This window comes from Athene noctua, chromosome 13 (assembly GCF_965140245.1).
Source record: "Athene noctua chromosome 13, bAthNoc1.hap1.1, whole genome shotgun sequence".
Taxonomy (NCBI): Eukaryota; Metazoa; Chordata; class Aves; order Strigiformes; family Strigidae; genus Athene; species Athene noctua.
Window position 1 is genome coordinate 6,541,778 of NC_134049.1, and position 19,897 is coordinate 6,561,674.

The window sequence follows — 19,897 nt, forward strand, 5'->3', positions numbered from 1 at the left end:
TAATTTGTTTTACTGGTTTAAGGTTTGTTTAAATCATTGGAAAAGCACCAGTTGCAGTACAGAGTTAAACTTTTGAGTTAGACATATCACTTACTCATGTTTAATAACCAGATTATATAGATTTTTTTTTTTGGGGGGGGGGGGGGATGTACAGATTCCTGGCTGGCATGGTTGATTGTGAATGAACATTTGATTTAAATAGTACGAAGTTTGATGTATGGGAGCAAATAGGATTTCTCCTTGTAAGACTGTATAATTGGGAAGGTTTAATTATTATTCAGATTGTATTCAGTCAAATGTATTGTTTAGAATTGCTTCCCTTCTGCCTTACTGTCTGTGAAGGACTAAATGCACCTTGTACCTGTGGTCCTCATCATTTTCCAGAGGATGAGCACAGTATTAACTGTCTTCATTCTATACTACTAAAATGTTACTATGACTCTTTATTTAAGGTGCTAAAATCCAAGTGTTTTGGATAAAAGGTCCTAATTGAACCATAATGGTTGATCTTGTGGAATACTTCAGTATCAATAAGTGGGAAGCTGTGACTTGCTGAATGCGTGTTCTAAAATAAAAGATGTCACTAAGCTTATTGTTTCACCGAGTAGTAAAACTTCTAAATAATTATGCATTTAACTTGGTATTCGGGAGACAGACTAACTCATCTTTGGTTTCTGTACATATGAACTAAATCATAGTGCTGAAAGTTCCAGGTGATTGGTTTTATTTAATTTTAATGATATTTGTATGAATTTAGGATCACAGAAACCTTTGTGGCTGCACTTCATTAAACAGGTCTGTGCCTGTTTGAGTGGAAGAATGAAAATCCTGTGTTTATTCAGGTTTAACTGTATTACTTCTATATTCTATTACTAATCCCAATGTGTAGGGGACTTGATAAGAGTCTTTGTAGATATTTGGGTATCACATTGCATTGAAGCGAGATGTGCAGTCCATTTCTTGTTCCTAACTAATTTACCACTTTGTCACGTGTTCTGGGTTTGCACCTCCCTTAACTTTAAAGAATATTGCTTCTCATCTCGGGAGACAAACAGAGGTCAGATGAAACTATAAACATGAGATATTAATGAGGTTTTTTCTTTGTAAAACTTAAATCTGTGGTATAGAGATGACAATTCAGATTACGATCAGAAACATGAGGAAATGCAGTTTCTGTAGTTTTCCTAATGTTACGAAACATAAACATGATTTCTTTTTTGATCAAATTGACTTTGTCCTGAGCTAAAGAACTAAGCAATGCAAAACAGTATACAAATAATACAAAAGCAAATTAGCTAAGGAGGAGAAACAATTACTCTGCTATATACAGCCTGGCTTTTGAGTATAGATACTTGTGTTAGTCATTCATAAATCTCCGGTAGGTTGGGTCTTTTCCCTTCACAATTAAAAGAAGGGGCCAGTTTTGAAATTCAGCCAGTCCATTGCCTGGGTTTTTTGTTTGGCTATTTTGAGCGATTAAGTTGCCTATGCCGAATGCAGGCACGTTTTGTACCACGTAGTTCGTTTAAATTTTAAAGTGTCTGGGGTTTATTTAGATTTTTAATAGGAGTAAGGACTTGAGGGTTGCTTTTTGATATAAAATAGAAAATACTGCCTTCAAGTAGCTTTATCTTCCATTTTTCTTCTCACTTTTTCATTCTTTACACTCAACAAATCATTAAATATTCTAACAAATATAATGTGGCAGTCTTTCTCTGGTATCACTGTTCATAACTCTACTCCGAAAGAACTTTTCAAAACTAGTAAATCTTTGAGACCCTAGCATTTGTCTTGGTGCAGCGTTACATAAGCAGATGTTATTTGGTAATGACTTGAGGCCCAAACACAATATCTCTTACATGTGTATATATAAAAATAAATACCTTCCAAAAATTACTTAAGGTCATTAATGTCCTACAAGTACCCTTGCAGCTGTTAAATTCTGCATTTGCATCTCATCAGACTTCCAGTAACAGATTTTTGGCTCTACGTACAAGCAATTCAGATGCTGCCTTTAAAACTAATTTCATCAATTAGAGAGTGATGATTATAGCTCTTAATTCCTTATTTTTTCAGTACTGTACAGAGGTACGTGGAAAATTTTATGCTTTCATGACAGTTGAATGTCTGCTGCCTTTCTCCACCGTGCTTAGTAGCTTCTCTGTTGTAGTGCCATAATTATGTTCTAAGTTACCTTTATATTTTTTAACCTAGCTGTCCTCACAAAAAACAGTCTGTCAATGATACTACACAAGATGTGGTTGCACTTTGTGAAAAATTTCCAATTGACAATCAACTTTTTATGTAATAAAATACTGGAACAAACATCTTGGTTATGGTTTGTTGGTTGTGGGTTTTTTTTAAGATAATGCTAATGTATACTGTGTGCCTTATCTGTTTTGCTGAAAAATAAAAATAATTTAAATTTAAATTCCTACCTAGAAGAGTACAAGTGCCTTCCCTGTTCTCGAGGGCTTAACTTCATCAACCAAAGGAGTAGAAAATTTGACATTTAAATTGCTAGGACTAGAAAGGAGTGCAGTGTGCAGTAAGTGAATGAGTGCTGGCACTTGAATTTTTAAAAAAACATCTCACCAACTATTAAATCTTACTAATTAGGAGATGCATGCAGGGTCCATATTCATGTAAAAACCATGAGAATTGCAGGTGCTGTCATTATTACATCGTTAGAGCGCTGAAACTTGCTAGTGCGCTAAAGTTTCCTATGAAACCATGCCTCTTGCCAGTCCTATCTCATTCTGCTGCACAGCCTCTGTACACATCGCTTGCTAGCAGGGAAGTTTGTGGTTCCCATCTCGTCTTGCAGCTTCTTTTAGTTTGTCGTTAGCTTTGTTGCTGCACTTACTACTAGGCAAAGTACCCGTTTTTAAAATTCTATCTTGTAAGCCTGATACGACACACGAACTCCAACAGGATTTCTGCTCTTTACTTGAGTGGTCAAAGTATTTCTCTTTTCTGAACAGTTGGGTCAGCCTTGACTTCAAAAAGACTATGTTCCTGTCACTGTTTCTGAACTCTTTCAATTTTCTCATGGAAAAAGGTAATCTTAAATCAAAATCCCTTTTTGTTAAGATACGGAACAGCCTATTTCTGTCTGATATTTGGCCACTGTTCTCATGGGGTTTATAGTAAGGCTTGGAAATTATTTCCAGTCTTTATCTGTGGCTTGTTTTCTGTTCAAGGAGTAACAGTGTTTGCCTTTTCCAGACTTTTTTTTTTTTTTTTTTTACATTGCATTGGATGTTTATAGAAATTCAAAGAGCCTGTGCCTGGATAATGGGGACGCCCCTGTTTTTACAAATGCCTCGTTCATTGGGACTCTCATGTTTCTCATTCTACTATGTCTGTTGATACACTTTTATTTGATAATTCTTACTCTGAGATAAAATGAACTATTGCATGTCACCCCTTTCTGTATTTCATACTGTGCTGTTTTAACAGGGACAAACCCCACTGAATTCTGGTAATATCAAATTGCCAGCAAGGTTATTGCTGCTTGGATTCATGAAGGAAAAGCACTCCACTTGAATTTTGTGATGGTGGTTCTTCTCCTCCAGTAGAGAAGCCGGGTGCTGTGAGGGGGTTGGACACACCACGTACCTTGGGCAGAAGAGGTGTGTGCTGTGTAGCTTCTGGTTTGTATTTAAAAGGTTGATGTAACACATCACAATCAAGCATTATACAGTATACCAGCCTTTATCCAAAGACAGCTGGTAAATGCTGAATGGTAAAACCATGTGATGCTGCTTAACAGGCCAGTATTTCTACTGTCGATACTGGTGTCAGCTGGGTTTTCAGTGGCATTGTGTCAATGGATTTCTGTAACAGGAAAAACAGATCTGTTAACCATCATTTAAATTAACAGGAATAATGAAGATTTTCTCAAAAAAAAAAGATTTTTTTTTTTCAACTATTTACATAGACATTGGTATTTTGGGAGGGAGAGATGCAACAGTTAAAGGAGCTTCAGCCCCTTTCTTCCCAGTCTTACTGGCAAAGGCCAGTAAATACGTGTTCTTGCAGCATGTGGTCTTGCTATGCAGCCTCTGTTAAGAGGACAGTCCTCGTGCCAGAGGCCCTCCTGCTGACCCGCTGAGCCCTTGCACTTCTCACTACATGATGGCAGAGTCTTCCCATCTTGTGAAGTGCTGTAACTCATCCCGTTAGGATGCCTGCAGATACCCTGGCTCGGAAACAGCACAGAGGTGACCTCTGTTGGAGTTTCTAATATTCAGGTGGCTCAGTGCCTGCTGAGGTTGTAATAATAATCCTATTGGCAACATCCTTGGCCTGAACATGGAATAAAATGGGGAAAGAATGTGTTTGACACTATTTGACACTTCTCAGAAACAGAACTTTTTTTTCTTTCTTATTCCAGACTTATTGCGCCTCTGCTCTGTTGCAGTTGGACAGAAGAGACCCTAATTTATTACTGAATAGGGACTAGAATGCTCTAATCCATGAGACTTATAACCAATTTTCTTTTTTTTTCCTTTTGTAATTTAATGGTACCTCCAAAACCACTGTGGGGCCCATCTTTACTGCCTATAACATCTACTGCTTTTAAAGATAATTGTCAGTCAGTAGCGTCTGAAAATAGGCTGGACTTCTGTGGTGCCCTAACTCTGTGGAAACCACTGACCAGAGCATTGAGCACTCATGAAGTCGTTAATATTTCAGTCAGTTCAGGTGCCTTTGTTGATGGCAGTGTTACATGTTGGCAGCCCTCCGTGGGCTTTGGAAAGGTGAAGAGCAAGACCCCGGCATTTGCCTGCAAGGTGCAATGAGAAGTAGCACTGAACAGCCCCATGAAGTAACCTGGATCTTGCTGTAACTTACGTAAAGTCATCTTTGTAATGAGGAAGGCTGAGTTATACATGAATAATTGTATTGAAAGGTTGTATTGAAAAAAAATATCGTGGTTGAGTATTTGCTGAATCAATAAACAAATAAAATAAAGGTTTAATATGTGTATTCATGTGGTCATTGCTTATTATTTCCTAGCTCCATTGCTGCAAGCCATTCTGTATGGTTTTTCTTTTAACTTGTCCTTAGTGCAGTTTTATTTCATTCAACTTCTTTCACAAAAAAATGTCAGTTTTCATCCTCTCATCTAAAATTAAATCCAAAATAGTACATAAATTACACAAGACTTTTGTATGAATGTTTTATTATTCATCCTGCCAACTGTATCCACAGCCATACCCTATGACGTCTCAACCCTTGATAGTCAGCGGTTGTCTTTCTGGTGCGGTAAAACATGTTAATAACTTTGTGAACTTTAGATAATTGCAGTTATAATAGGATGGAGTTGCCAAAGAGCTTAATAGAAGCATTGACATGTAAGTGTTTTGGCAATTAGGACAACAGTTGAGTAGAAGATTTTTGAAAAAAATAACTTTCTTTTGTTTAATGTGGGAGCCAGGTATTTTTGTTGTGATCTAGTGAATGATGCAACATAAGCAGGGAAAGGCCACTTCCCATCTCATTACCACTCCTCCCCAACCCCTGTTCCCACATAGCATCACCATTTAAGCCATATTGGTCAATTCTCAAATAACCCTAGTAAGATTTGAAATAAATTTCAGCCACATTATTAGTTCCACCTGTAGTGGTAAGACAGGACAGGCTCACTTTCTGTGATGAAAAAAATAAACTTTGTAACAGGGAGAAACCGTGCTGAAGAGATACCCAAATGATGTAGCGGTACCAGCTGAATACTGGAGATGAAACTGAATACTACAGAAAAGCAGAAATGAAAGTCAAAGCCACTGCATTAATTTGCTAAGGGGTCAGTATCAACTGACAGACCCTTGGGTTTTAGGGGCTGCATCTGTGCTTTTAGGAAATATTATCCTGTACTACTCATTCAACACTAACACCATAGCAGATGAGATGAGTTGTGCTGGGAATTTTGTCATGATCTCACATTACACCCTTTGCCAAAGAAGAAGAGATACTTGTTTGTAAGGGGCTTTCACTAGAAAAATTTCCAGTTGAGTTCTGTTACTGTTTCCTTATCACAGGCCCCTTCCTGTGTTCTGGTACCGCTCCTGGATGCTGAGATACTCCAGCTGAGACTCAAACTCAGAAATTGCAAATTAGTCTATTTGCAAAGTGAAACAAAACCCCCTGAGTTTTGTTTTTAAGGTTATACTGTGAGTGTACACACTGGATTCAGCTCCATGGCTGAGGAAAGGATCAACCACAGGGAGGAGCTCCTGAAGGTGTATTTTGTGAAGGAGACATGCAAGAGGAAGGAAGGGTGTAGCTGCAGTGGTGGTTTCTACACATCCCCACCCTTTGGTCAGAAGGAAGGTGAGGTGACAAAACAACCTCTGAGCCTGCTGCTGGAATGGCCCGTTGGGGCTGAAAAAGCCTGGACACATCACAGTGGCTTCAGCTGCTGGTGGAGGAGCTGGACTGGTCCAAAGAGCTTCAAGGGTTGTGTAAAAAGCGCTTCACTTGGGGATCTGTGCAAACAGCACTTCTTATTGCCTGGCAGATTTGGGAGAATCGAAGCTCTGCGAAACAAAGGAGGCTGCATCCCTACTTCTTGTAGCTGTGAGCAGAAACTGTGACAGCTCAGTCGCTTGCTGCTCAGAAGAGACTAAATGTGACTGTGACACTCAGCTGGGAATATTACTGTCATGCTGGGATACGAAGCCATTTATGTAAGAGCCAAAATCTCTGTGTTTTGTTTTTTTTTTTTTTTTTTTTTCTTGGTTTATGATTCAACCCATATCCTCTTGTCCCATTGTCCAAAGAAGCTTCTAAAAGAAAATGAAAACACCACCAAAGGACCAACAAGCCCTCCTCCTGAACGCTCTCTCCGCACGTCCCTTTAAAAGGAAGAAGCTGCAGCTAGAAGCGCAACACTAATTTTTAAATTTTTGCCAGAAAACACTCTAATATCTGAAATAAATTTTGCCAGGTGTCTGATGTACAAAAAAACTGCATTAACCGGGTTCGAAGCGTTGCTGGCAAGGCCACCCAGGATCCTTCTGGCTGCTCGGCCACCCCCTCCTCCACACTGCCACCACCGGGGGGTGGGGTGTGACCTGCATCACTCCGGGGTGCCCCTCCATCACCCCGGAGTGCTTGTCCATCACCGTGGGTGCCCCTCCATCACCCCGGAGTGCCCCTCCATCACCCGGGGTGCCCCTCCATCACTGTGGAGTGCCCCTCCATCACCCGGGGTGCCCCTCCATCACACTGGGGTGCTCGTCCATCACCCCGGAGTGCTTGTCCATCACACCCGGGTGTCCCTCCATCATCCCATCACCCTGGCCGCGGCCTCTGGGTAAGCCCCGGTGCTGCTGGGGGGGGGGGGGGCGCTACCCCCCCACCCATCGCCTTTCCCCGGTCTCAAACCCCCTCCCGCCGAGGCCGCTGCGCTCCTCGGAGCCCGCGGGGCCGCCCCGCAGGCAGCCGGGAGCCGCCTCTCCGCGGGCGCGGAGGGAGCCGGGCGCTGCGCCCCGGGGCGGCCACCGGAGGGCGGGCGCGGACCGGGAACGGCCCCGGCGGGCCCCTTGTGTCGCCTCATGGCGTGTCCCGCCGCGGTAGGGTACGTGCTGTCACAGTATAGTTACCTCTTTCATAATTTATATTATTATTATATAAATTATATAAATATGTGACATTTTTATCCTTTCTAATCTTTGGAAACAAATTAAGCATCCTGCCATACGGAAGATTGTACATTTAGTGCACAGGGCATCATATTTGATATATTTAGGGATAAAATGTATCTGGTCTATATTTAAATATTTACATCTAACCCAAAATGACACCATAATTTTAGAACTAATGAATTGTATATGGTTATGCATAGTTTGTTGTTTAGTTCTCATGGCTGTATCTACATAGACAGCTACACACCCCCCCATACACACAAATACATAGACACACAGAGATACGTAAATACACACACCCCTTTATACACGTACACACATGTATCCACACATCTGCCCCCCCAATACACCCCCCCCCCATAGACATACACACAGAGCACAGAGGATGCCGTGGTGCTGTCTGCCGGCAGGCTTCAGGGGGAGGGTGATGAGGTGAGGGGGGGACCCTCTTCCCATTTTCCTTCAACTCCATCAAAAAAATCAATAATGCACTAACGTAAAGGAGTCTGTGTATGGGGGAGTGTGTATATAGACACATCTATGTGAGACTCTGTGTGTGTGTTATGCGCATGTGTACATGTGTGCATGTAAAAGAAGGTCTCTGCGTGTGTGTATGTGCATACATGTGCATGTGTGCACGTGTGTAAGACAGCGTATGCCTCTGCACGTGTATGTATAAGCTGTGGGTGTGTGGTGACTCCTGGCCTTGCCCGCCCTGGGGCTCTGCCCCCTGAGCAGGCTCACAGCTGCCCTACTGCCTTCTGGAGGTGCCCAGGACCCCCCTGTGCCCCCGCTGTCACCTCCCGGTCCTGTTGCAGTCAGAGGCTAAAGCCCAGCTCTGCCCTGCCCCTGGGGGCAGCCTCTGTAGCTCTCAGCATGGAAGGCATTGATCTTATCACACTATTAAAGAGATGTTTCATTTTTTTTCCCGGTGCTGCTGTTGTGGCGTGAGATTTCTGCCTTGACTTTCAGATTTTTTTTCTTTTTTTCCCCCTGGAATTGATCTGCAAAAGTCCAGTGTATCAGTCATTTCAACCTGACACAAGTAGGCAGGGTGTGTTTTCGGTTTCCTGGCCTGGAGGGATTGAGCTGGGTGATCTCCTCTAATGCACTAACTACTATTTTGATACGTGATTGAAAAATATGTGCTTGGATGTTAGAAATGCTGATAGCTGCCACCAAAAGATCTCATTGCACTTTTGGAGCCTCCAAAACAGTTTTATAGCAGAGTCTGCCCAGCTGGCACTATCCCAGGGTGGAAAATTTACAAAGTCATACTTGACCTGATAGTGAGATCCTCATAAGCCTTAATAGCTGTTCACTATAAAAGCTTTATACATGCTTTATATATTATTTCTAAATATATTTTTACTCCACGTTCACCCTATTCAATGAAAAAAAAAGTTTTATGAAGAGGGGAACAAGATTTTTATTTTAATCTACTAATAGTCCCCCACCTGCCCCAAATAGAGCCCTTTCCCATGTCTGCTCACTGTAATATCCCGTTTTCTGCACCCATCTACTTTGCTTCCCATCTCCCTGTCTCAGATCCTGTGTGAATGTACTGCAGACTGGCCAGCAAATGCACACAGGGGTGGTTTGGCCCCTTGGTTTTTGTCTTTTGAAGTAAGTAGGGAGCTGGGTACCTTTCTCTCAGATACTGTACTAAAAGTCTTGCATGTGTGTGTGTGTCCAGCAAACACGGGTTCATCGTCAGAGAGACACTGAAGAGACAAGAGACAAAAATAAAGTAAGAAATTTGCATTGAATATTTATTTTGATAAACATTGTGTACTCCAAACAACTACACGTTATTTCAGTTGTAAGCCACAATCTGTAGGAACCAACGTCCCAAGAGCTCTTGTCATCATAAACCGGACAGTCAATGCATTACCACGGTCTGCGGACACAGAGAGCTTTCAAGTGCAAAGCAGATTATCAGAAAAATCATATTGCCAACCTTCTTAACAACCTGGACAATGCTAAACTCCAGTAAAAATGCTTCATATGCCTGCAATTTAGTTGTCTTAGTGCCATTGCAATAAATTAATAGAAAATATATCTTTTTTTCATTGGAAAGTCTATAAGAAAATGTACAAACATCTAACTCCGAAAAAGGACCAGCTGTTTCGGGGACAGGTAAAACAAGCACTCGAACAGAGGCGAAAACCCCAAACATCCAAACAAACAAATAGACAAACAAACAAAATGCAATCAAAAAACCCTCACTCTTCCAATGGCAATTGTGTAGGCAAACATGGAAACATTTGCAGTAATAAAACCTTACAAAGAGGGCAACTGCAGCTTGTGCAGGGACTGTACAGGGTGTACAAAGAACAAGCAGTCAGGTAATTCACTGGTCAAAATGTGCACGTGCAGTTTCTAAAGCAGTCAAAGATTAAAAAGCAATCATATGGCACAAAACTATTGCCAACTGGTGATGGTATTAGGCTTCGTTCTGTCTCCAGAGCAACACACTGACTATATCCCGTAAAGGTCGATAGGAGCTCTTTGCATTTCACAGGTGTGGCTGCCCCGTTACACTGCTGCGATGCTCTGTTATCCCTCGGGCTGATGGACTGCAGTGACCCCCTACTCCTAGTCACAGCTGAGACCCACTCGAGCTCCAAAACAGGGCTCATGTGACAAACTTTGCATGATAGAACGAGCTACTTAAAAGGTTTCTTCTCTTAGTAAGACGGGATTTTTTAGGAAAGAAAAAAAAAAAATTCCTAAAGCCAAATCTTATGATTTCACCCTGAGAATTCCCAAAATAGTAAAACCAGAAGCTACACTTTAGCACAAAGGCAGCGTGCTCGGAAAAGCTGAACAAACTAGTCCAGGGATAGACCCACCTACCATGATCCTCCTGGGCGTTTTCACACTTACATTCTGCGGGAGAAGGGGAATCGCTGGTGGCCCGGTGCAAGCTCTGCCCCGGGGCTCATACAAAGTCAAATCCCAAACCAGGTACATTCTGAGCCCGGCTTTCCTGCCCACTGTTTGCTGAGTGCTCATGAAAGAAATATTCCTGCTTTTGTCCATCTCTTGGAAGCAGGTGTGTTCCACTAATGCCCGCGCAATGGTATCAACTGAATTGCCTCAGGGCAGTGCAGAGGTTTAGGTGACCCAGACTAATGTACTCAAGGGACTTTTTTTTTCAGTCTATTTGCTTGACTTCAGGGATCTGGCTCTGTTTTGGCTATTGGAGAACATCAGATAAACAGATGTTTGGATAATCATGGTGGAACCACAAATGAGACTGACTTTTTCAAAAAATAGTTTGTGAAATCCCCAAACTAAAACAACTCACCTTACTTGCCTTTTACAACTGTCACCCACTCATTCTGGAAATGGCACAAATGCCTAAAGAGCATCCATTAACAGCCTCTTGTTGAGAAGCAAGGGAGGGAAAGCTTGGCTCTATTTTTTTTTTTTTTTTCTTAAAATACAATATACATGACATTCAGCGAGTTCAAAACAACTATATAATAAGACTGAAAAGAACATTTCCAGTTTCAAAACCCAGGAGAGGCTTGAGGGGAATGTAACCTACAGTACTATCTAAATTTGCTCATGGTTGCTTTGATTTCTAGAGCAATCGATCCAAACCAGGCTTATAGAGTGCAACACCTGCCCAGCCTTCGGAATGACACACAAAATCCTTGCTCTTTCATTCTGGCTACAAAACAGCATTTTGAGTACTGTTGAAAAAAAAAAAAAAAAGCAACTTAATTACATGGGCTTTAATTAAAACAGAGCAAAACGAAGTAACCATCAGCAACTAGAGTATTTTCTGTAGCAATGGGGACAGGCAGAGACAAAGTGGGGAAACAAACCCTGATACTATTCGCAAAATTGACATTCTGTGTGCTTTGAAAAGCTCGTCATCCTGTCTTTTACCCCCGGCTCTGCTTAGATTTCTTAGAACAGCCACAGCCTCCAGAGACACCTCCATGGCATTTCTGAGCAACAGACAGAAATATCGCTGAACATGAGAAGTGCTTACAATGTTCTACAAGATAATGTTTAATTTCCGTTTCAAAAGCTGTCCCTGTAGGAGTCCTTCGTTACCCAGACATTGCTCTGAAGAAGGGGGAAAGGAAGTACAGGACATCCCACTAGTGTATGGGATTTCCCACTCTAATTCTTCAGCTACCTGGTAAGACATCTGTCACCTTTCATGCAGATCTCATGTAACTCTTCCAGGAGGACAAAGACATTCATGCTCTTAAGCCCAAGGACAGGATCACACAGCAGAGCCATCTGATCCCATTCCCTCTGACCTCCCTGGAAAGGTGCAGGCTCCTCACCCTATTTGAGGCTGAATAAGGTAAATCCCAGTATTCCCAGTTAAACACTGGAAGCCTTGAACGGGATAGCTTTGACTGGCTACCATAAACCCTCCAGACTGATCCTGAACATTATTATATGGAGTGACTGTACGAGAAATGCTGAGAAAATCTATGTGCTAACTGGCATTGCTTTCCTTCTAGCCTACATCTGTGTGTTGAAGGAAAACTTCCTATCTGAGCAACCACTATTAAAAACCCTTGATCCATAGGAGAAATGCAGTTTTCTGAGCAAGCAGAAATATGTGGTTTCATCAGTTTTCACTGTCATGTTTTACCCTTCTCTCACCGCTTCCCCAACTATGTGCCGTGGGTTCGCATGTACAACACATATCCCAAAGAGCTTGATCAAATGTCACAGAATCTTTAGGATAAATTCTTACTGTCCAGTTATGTTTCCCAGCATCTACTTAACCATACAAATACACTCTTTCTATCTTAGATTTTCAACCAGCCTTTGAATTGGCATTCCATGTTTATGTGAGCAGCTAGTTACACTATGGAAATAAAAAGTGTTTAGACAACCTAGAGGCTGGTAAATGCAATAATCCTTGGTGGCCTTCAGACCTAGAACTCCCCCTTCGAGAGGCAGCACATAGATTAGTCTGTCACAAGGGTGCTGACAAACCCAACACCTTGTAAAACAGGACAAACCTTGCTTAGTAACACGAGAGTCAACACGGCTTCAGTGAGCAAGTCAACCGGCGAGGAGCTGGTGATCACAGAACATACGCTGATCACAGAGGAAGGCTTTTCCGTCACATGTGGCCACTCTAGCTACTTACAGTAAGATTTCTTTTTGAACAACAACAACAACAACAAAATTCTACACCTCTGGAGCTGTCTGGCAAGGTGTCCGCGGTGAGCAGTCAGTAGTCCGTCCCACGGGGGCAGCGCTGGCAGCCAGAAGGCAAAGCAGTGTGTCCTCATAATTTCATTTTCTTCACCACAGGAATCGGCAGTGCTTGATAGATTTTAGCTGAGTCCTCATTAGTGACCAACTTCACCCAGACAGGGCGGAAGCTGCCTTTGAAGCCGACAAAAGCCATTTTTTCTGCAAATCAGAGCAAATATAGTAGGAGTATGTCAGGGCTACACCAGAAAACCATGTGTGTGTGTGTGTGTGTGTGTGTGTGGCTATACCCAATAGCTGGATGCACACGTGCACACAAACTTTGTCAATTATGCATTCTCTAGGTATTAAAGAAATATTTTCCTAATGAAGTTTAATTAAAATTTTATTTGCATGCTGTATGCTTTCATTAATTAACAATGTGTGATACATAGCAGAGGAGGAAAAGAGAAGGAAAAAACCCTTCCTAGCAGGCAGCTTGAGCTATCTGTTGAAGCTATCATTACCTACATGGTGGTTATACTCAAAACCCTTTCTTGCTTGGAACCCTTTCCTGATGTGGGGGGATGATGAGAGGACAACAGATAAGATCTACGTTAGCAAGTATGACACACACACATGAGAAAAGTGTGCCAAAAGCTTGCAGTTAGACCTGATCAGAGCAATACGCACAATAGAGCAATATTCTAGTGCAATATGTGATGCTTTGAAATTGATATACTTTGTGCCATCAAGTATGAACTTTGTTTCAAGAGAAAACCAGCTAAAAATAAGTTCGGACAAGTGAAAAATACTGGTTTGGGGCATTTAGTGGGGAAAAAAAGTCCAATATTCCTGCTGTTAAAAAGCCTTTTTATTTAAAATGAATCTGGAAAAATCAAACCCCTTGAATTCTTTACTTCTAAGAACAACTGCCAGAGCACTTTTTCCGTAAACTGAGAGCTGTTATCCAAAGCTGCAGTGGATACAGCCTTAGTGAATAAATAAATGACTGGTCCCAGGATGTTTGAGCCCATGCTGATAGAAACAAGCAATGCAAAGTTTAGAAGCAGAAGAAAGGTCCCTTTACTGGAACCATGGGAGAGGAATAGATAAAAGGGGTTTAGAATTGCATTTTTTAAAAGTGGTTACCTTTTAACCTAAAACCGTCTTCTGCTCCAAGTTTTTCCAGTACTTTAGTCCACGGTCCTCTTGAAATGAATCTTCCTTTAGATGTCACCAGCACTATGGAGCTGAAGGAAACAAAGGCATTTATAAACAGATGAAGAGTCGGCACACATTCCTCGCTTGTCTGTCTTGAGCACTGGTAACTCCTGCTTGTGTGACTCAAAGACACCCACAAACTGCAGTGGTTTCTGCTTTAATGGCTTTTGTCAATGCTTTCCAAAGTTTAGTCATATATTCACTTTTCCAATCATGCAAATCCATTAGAAACCAGACAGAATTCACTTTTTTTTTAAAAAAAAAAAAACCCACCATTTTCTAGGATGATTTAAATGTTTCCAACCAGCAGTTCCATCCTGCTTTGCTCAGAAAGGAACATGTTCTCCCTGGGATGCTCCTAGCAAGTCTCAAGCAATTTCTTATTCTTTCATCATTAGCAGATTAAATCTGAAGAAATTCACTTCTTTGAGACTTTTGCCGGTCTGGCACTTCTTCTTCATTTTCAGTGTGCTTTTGCTTAAAAAGTTGTTGTTTATTATTATTATTATTACTATTACTGCTACTAGTATTACTGTAGTGTGTACTGCACTTCACCTCAAAATTCTTAGGGTCTGTTTATCGCCCAGCAATAAACAAAAGACATGAGGTAAGTGTGTTAAACGAGTGCAAATCTCTGATTGCTTGGGTAAAACTTGATAACTGCCCAGGCTTAATTCTGGATGAGTAGAATAAAAATTCAAATTAAACATGAAGAGATAATCACATAGTGAGGCTTTTCTGGGGAGAAGCACAGGACACTCACTGAAGTGAAGCTCATTACTTCTTCCAAGATGCACAAACACCTCCAATGGTTATCTCAAAGCCTACTGAGGAAGAGCTACACTCCAGTGAGTTCAGTGGAAGTTTTGCTATTAAGTTCAGTGGGGCCGGGATGTCATCTTCGTTCACCTTTGTCATCTTTGTGATTAAAGCTGCACGACAATAATTCAGCAGATGCTTAGATGAAATTATTTCATTCCACCTTGCAGGGTTTCCACGAATGAAACTTCCCTGACTCAAATGGCACTTGCTGCCTTGCAGAATGAGACCCTTGCTGGGTCTGCTTACTGGCATCACAGTGGACATGAATCACTAAAATTAATTAGGCAACAGTTCCTGCAGAGCTCAAGCCCTGAACTACTGAGTGCAGCAGTTACATCTTAACACCTCAGCTGGAACGGGAACTGTTCAGGGGAAAATAGCAACGGGTGGTGGCAGAGAAACAGGAGAAGCAAAAGAGTTAACAGTCATCAGGACTTTTCCTAGAATAAACCTGAGGTGTTAAAATGCTCCACTGCTTACAAGAGTGGATTGAGCTGGCAGGCTGGTTTTGACTACTTTGCAAATGCTGAATCACCTCTTTTTTCTTCCTTCAGTTCACTAAAATCATTACTTTCTATTAAGCCTTTCCTGCTATGGAAATTTAAAGTAAATTCACCAGATGTTTTGTTTTCTTATATCTGGGAAACTCATCAGAAAAATGGTTTTACTAAAAAAAAAAAAAGGGAATTTGGCCCACGGAGCTTTTTTAATGAAGAAAGGGGCTTATCCATGCTGGAAACACCTCTCCTCGCATCCCCAGATCCATAAACCTACAAGTTGCTTTAGCAGTCTCTTCATGAGAGGCTGGCAAGGCTGGTGGGGCCCCTTCCCCTCCATCTCTCTGCACAGTCCGTGCTCTGCATCGCAGTGGGAAGGGGTGACCAGAAGCTGCTGGATGGATGATGTCCAGTCCCGACATCCGCACGGCATCTGCATCTGAATCTGAACAACACTTTCATCCAGCAAACGGATGGAAGATGTTTCATGGCTCTACCTGCAGTCTGTGCCTGATCAAATTGGAAAGGCCTGCAGGGGTCGGGATGGGAAAGCTTTTGGTGACAGAAAGACAATAATTTGGGGGTTCAATCCTTGCAAAAACACAGCTGAGGGAGACTTGAGAGGTGCCAACCATGTTGGGTCAATTTCCAGTCCTAAACCTAACCATAATCCTAATCCTGTTCCAACACTAATCCGGAGAAGACAATGAGGTTCAGAAAGATTTAAATACACCTCAAGTCTAATTACAATTCAGTCTCCTAAAGTACAAAAGAATCCAGAAGCTGTATTTAGCCAGGATTGAGATTGGAATTTTTGCAAAGGAGGATGATAGTCTTTCTAATGATAACTCAATGGATTGATATTTATTTTATGAAAGAAAAGTGAGCAACTACCATGCTTCTCTGCAATAACTACTCAATGTGGTTTTTGCAACCTTCAGAATTACTTAAGACAGTAGAAACACATCTGTATCTACCTGCATGGCACTCTGCTGAGAGTTCCGCCAAGTCTCTAGAATAAATGCCAGAACAATATCCTGTCGATCTGCACACAGCTATTTCAGATGAGTCACTAGCAAAGCAGTCATATTTGTATTAAACGTTACATATATTTCAAATCAAAACAGATTTCATAACAACAAAATCTAGTCATTTCCCAATAGCACTCCACAAACTAATATGAGAACAATCCCTTTGGTTAAAAGGTTTCTGATGCTGTTCCCATTCTTATTGCAGCAGATGAAGCTGCTGTCCTCTAGGATGCAGCAGTATGTGTTGGCTATTTACCACCCACTTGCAAAACTCTGCATTTCTGGCTGCTCATACTTAAAAAAATAACAGCGTCCAGCCCTTAGGTCTGGGCAGGGAACATGTGCGAAGAGGAATGTATTTTATTAGTGGAATTTTCTGCGATTTGAGAGACTATGCAGGCAATAGAAAAATGTAAACTGTGCACATCTGTACCGATAAGTGCTCTGTGAATTTAAGTCTGCAGTTTGTCTGTAACACACAACATAAATGTAGATCTGCAGTTTATTAATCAAATGTAGGTCTGCAGTTTATCTGGGGCTCAATCAGTTCCTAAATCACAGAGTCTGCATCCTGCTGCTGCCTGCATGTCCCGCTCACATTTGGATTCTATTGGAGTTGGCAGGTACAAAAGCACATTGATAGCCTGGTCAGTCTGGCTCATGGTGGGTGACAAAAAAACAGCAAAAAAGATGAGTGTGGTACAGCACTCTTGCACATTAGATCATTTACTCACTGATCTTTGATGTTGTTGACATAATTTTCTATCTGTGCTGGGATTCCTTGAAGAATTGAGTTTTTGAATGTTACTCGATCAACAACTTTTCCATAATGTCCATCAATCACAACCAGTTGGATACCCTCGTCAGTGAGGAAAAACCTGACTCCGTCAACCTGTGCAAGGGGAAAAATATTCTTCATCTATCATAGTAACACAATTGCAAACAACCACCTGTAAGAAGCACTGATAATCTTGAGTCATGGGAGTGCTCTTCATATCAAATGGCAGATGTCCAGATCTCTGAGGTCAAGTTATGCTGCATTTTCACTAGTAAGGGGAAGTTACAGGGTTTTTTGTTTGTTTGTTTGTTTGTTTTTTTCCAAAATACAAAGGAGAAGTGACTTGAATCTAACTATCTATGATAACTTCGTAAGCAAAACTTCCATTAAAATGAAGCAAGTGTCTTAGAATTTTATTCCATAAAGTTCACTGAGAGGACCTGCTCACCTCAATGTATGCAAAGTCGTCCTTTAGGTGGAAGTATTGTTTCTTATAAGTTTCTATTTTCACTTCTAGTAGGTGGTCCGTAGTCTTCTGTTTACAAAAAAACCAAACAAACAAAGGAGAGAAAAGAGATTTTCCAGTGAGGATGTCCATTACCTGAACGCTGCATTTTCAGAAAGCATTTTAAACCTGGAAATTCAATCAACAGGAAAGCTCCATAATAAGCACTGACTTGCCAAATTGCATTGCTAATGAGATTGGGCACAATGGGAGCCCCTCTGCTCATCCTGTCAGTGTTTAAATTGTTTCACCAAATGGCAGAATGTAAGTGATTCTCACTTTGCAGAGCTGACACGTAATTCTGTGAGGCTTTGCTGGGCATTCCTGCTTCAAAGGTGATGAATGAAAAAATCAAAAAAAATCACATATATCCCCCTCCCTCCCCCAGAACCAGACTGGACTGCATATAGGTGACAGTGTTGTGCATTATATGAGTGGACACTCAGCTATGCAGTTCCCTCTCTGCTGTTCTTACAGCCTGGAGGAGCAGGAGGCCAGGCAAGGAACCCTGCAGCCCTCCAGAACCATATTCCCTGGACTGACCTGTTCCAGCTCATCACTTTCTACCCTCTGTTTTTAAGCACAGCACATCACAACAGAGCCCCAAAAGACTAAGTATCCAACTTCAAGCAAAGTCTTGGGTGGCTCTATCCTTCGAGGACCTCTGCTCTCTCTACATGTAAGAATCCGTTTCATATTATTTCACATGCCTGAACCGTTTCAGAAAAGTAGGCACAGGATAAACTGAACCTGGTGTGGGCACAATATATACCAGAACTACAGATTCACAACAGCAATAATTCTGTGAGAAGAAATCAACTACTTTACCAGTTGTGTGCTAGAGAGCTTCTTAGGCATTGGCACTTCTACTATTGGTGTCTCGATGTATTTGGGATAGGCCATGGCTTCACAGTCACTGACACCAGCCGTCTTTGGAATCACAGCTTTGATCCTTATTCGTTCACAGCCCTTGACAGAGCAGAAAGCAAATTTCTCCTTCTCGTTTTGAGCTTTGAGTTTCAGAAACAGCAACCTGCAGGAAGGAGAGAAAAGTGAACAGCATCCTTGAGACTTCTGTGCAAAAAATGACTAACTTCCAGTTTTGGTGGACTCCTTCCTAATGCTTTGCAATAATGTTCATTGCAAACCCTCTGTGCCGATGTCTGCATTTTATAGTGCTCAACATGCCACATGCAAATAAAAGGGGACTCACATCTCAGAAATATAAGGTTTGCGGAGGTCAGGGAACTTAAGACACAGAAATTAGATGACGCCTGAACTCCCACTAAACTCTATTTTATAATCATACATTTATGTTAAAAAATGTGCTTTTTTTATTAGGTCTTTCTTTCCCATTATTTTAATTCTTTAAAAGAAAATAACAGGTTTTACACTCTTTGTTCCTGTGCATCACTCTCATGGTATTTATAATTAGTCGCTGTTCAAAACAAAAAGGGTTGGGTGTGTCTCCAGTTCAGTTTCATGGTCTGAACTTTGCTTTTGTCTTTTTTTTTTCTAATTTGTATTCACTTGGCAAAGCATTTCCCAGAGTAATTGGCAGTGCAGCAGAGGCTATGAATGACTGGCAGCTGTGGGAGTCCCAGGAAAATTAAACGCTGGTCACATTCCCAGAAAGACTTTCTGGTTTTGTTGTGATCCCTGCTAACAGCATTAGCCAAACTGCTCACGATTCCAGCAGCTTTCTCAAAGCCGTGTCCAAATAGGCAAGACCTGCTTCCTTACCCAGTGTCTTCATCCCAGTAGTAGTATCCTTTGCTAGGGTATCTGTGCTCCAATTTCTCCATTTGAGAGGTTCTATAGAAAGTTCCAGTTTTGTATGTTTTCTTCAGGAGACGATTGTGGATGTCTGAGAGAATGGAAAATGTTGTCCCTTTAGGATAGCAAAACCCTACTTGGATCCAGTCATTCCTAAAAATAGCAAAGAAAGACCCACATTATAACAAGTCAACACATGACTATTATTTTCCTGGGTATGCTAGAAGCCAAACTAAATAATTCACTCTGAAATGTAACTTACTTTTTTCCTGGCCAGTTAAAATTATAATGGTTTGGGATGAATCAATGCAACGTAAATTAGACATAACAACCATGGGTTAGTTAAGCAATGTGGGTCAGATCTGCTCCTGACTTCTACACCTGTGACTTCCAGGCACCAGGAATGAATTAACTCTAGGCTTCTA

The 19,897-nt window shown here is 41.5% G+C and overlaps 1 protein-coding gene across 4 annotated transcripts in view; it reads right to left on the reverse strand.

Moving 5' to 3' along the window:
- Positions 1-9,426: 9,426 nt before the first annotated feature.
- The window catches only part of CEMIP (cell migration inducing hyaluronidase 1), a 113,897-nt gene continuing 103,426 nt past the window's right edge, over positions 9,427-19,897 (reverse strand). For all 4 annotated transcript variants that reach the window (XM_074916662.1, XM_074916659.1, XM_074916661.1 and 1 more), the window contains 6 exons: positions 19,440-19,625; positions 18,525-18,729; positions 17,640-17,726; positions 17,148-17,305; positions 13,992-14,092; positions 9,427-13,061 (listed from right to left, as the gene is read on the reverse strand). In XM_074916662.1, coding sequence (XP_074772763.1) covers positions 12,934-13,061; positions 13,992-14,092; positions 17,148-17,305; positions 17,640-17,726; positions 18,525-18,729; positions 19,440-19,625 — 865 coding nt within the window. In that variant the 3' untranslated portion in view covers positions 9,427-12,933. The remainder of the gene's footprint in view (positions 13,062-13,991; positions 14,093-17,147; positions 17,306-17,639; positions 17,727-18,524; positions 18,730-19,439; positions 19,626-19,897) is intronic.